Raw genomic sequence first — 995 nt, forward strand, 5'->3', positions numbered from 1 at the left:
CTGAATCATATAAATCTCACTGCTTTTATTTCTTTTCCTCAAATAAATCTGGTTCACCAATATCCTTCTACTGTGTAGTTTATACTTTACATATTAACAGCTGCTGCTGTTAATTCTTGATTTGGGTTGAAAGTCTCAAAAGTGAGAGGGAAGTGTAGTTCTTTCCGGTCCACGTTAAACATTGACTAGGTGGGGGAACCTACCTTTCTTATTCGATTAGTGAACCAGTGCCCCCTGTGTTAAGGGCTGGAGATCAAAGTATGAAGCAGGCTGGAGGAAAGTACAGGAAGAATCAGAGTGAGTGAACCCACTTTTATGTAATAACAACAGTGAGGCACTTAAGTCTGGTTTAACCACACTGGTTTTTTTGTATTGGAATCTGTTAGTGTGGATTAAAAAGGCTAAAAATGTTCTCACAGGTGTTATACATGGCATGTAAGGAAGTATAGGTCTAGCAATGGGATGTCCATGTGACATCAAGTACTCTAACACTGGAATTGCTTTCCATGTTTCTGCCTAGAATACACTAAGTTGTAGATTTAAAAAAAAACCAAAAAAAACAGTCTGAAAAAATCTTAGCCTTTGAACTAGATAATGTGTGACATCATGTGTGTATATCCATCTACAGTCACTGATTGAAATAGGATTCGTCTCAGAATTTGATGAATTAACTAAATTTATCTTTGGATTATTTATGATACTGAGTAAAAATACTTAGTTTTCTATTTTAAGCCTCTGTTAAACTTAGCTATGGGTAGCTTGGCTTGATTGTTAATAGAACCTGTTTGTCGTTTAAAATGGCTCCCTTCTGTACCATCATGTTTTGCATAATTTTAGGTAATAGACATGAACGATTATCAGAGAAGAAGATTTGCTTCCCGCATTATTGACAGCTTGTTCAATACTGTCACTGATAAGAAGATTGCTATTTTAGGGTTTGCATTCAAAAAGGATACTGGGGACACAAGGTAAGAATGTTAATTCCATCCACTAAC

General features: G+C 35.9%; 1 protein-coding gene across 1 annotated transcript in view; it reads left to right on the forward strand.

Moving 5' to 3' along the window:
- Nucleotides 1–995, forward strand: part of UGDH (UDP-glucose 6-dehydrogenase) — a 13,516-nt gene that overhangs the window by 8,665 nt on the left and 3,856 nt on the right. The window contains exon 7 of the mRNA XM_009641267.2: nt 838–968. Within this exon, the coding sequence (XP_009639562.1) occupies nt 838–968 (131 nt within the window). The remainder of the gene's footprint in view (nt 1–837; nt 969–995) is intronic.

Source organism: Egretta garzetta, unplaced genomic scaffold (genome assembly GCF_000687185.1).
Source record: "Egretta garzetta isolate BGI_Z169 unplaced genomic scaffold, ASM68718v1 scaffold256, whole genome shotgun sequence".
Taxonomy (NCBI): domain Eukaryota; kingdom Metazoa; phylum Chordata; class Aves; order Pelecaniformes; family Ardeidae; genus Egretta; species Egretta garzetta.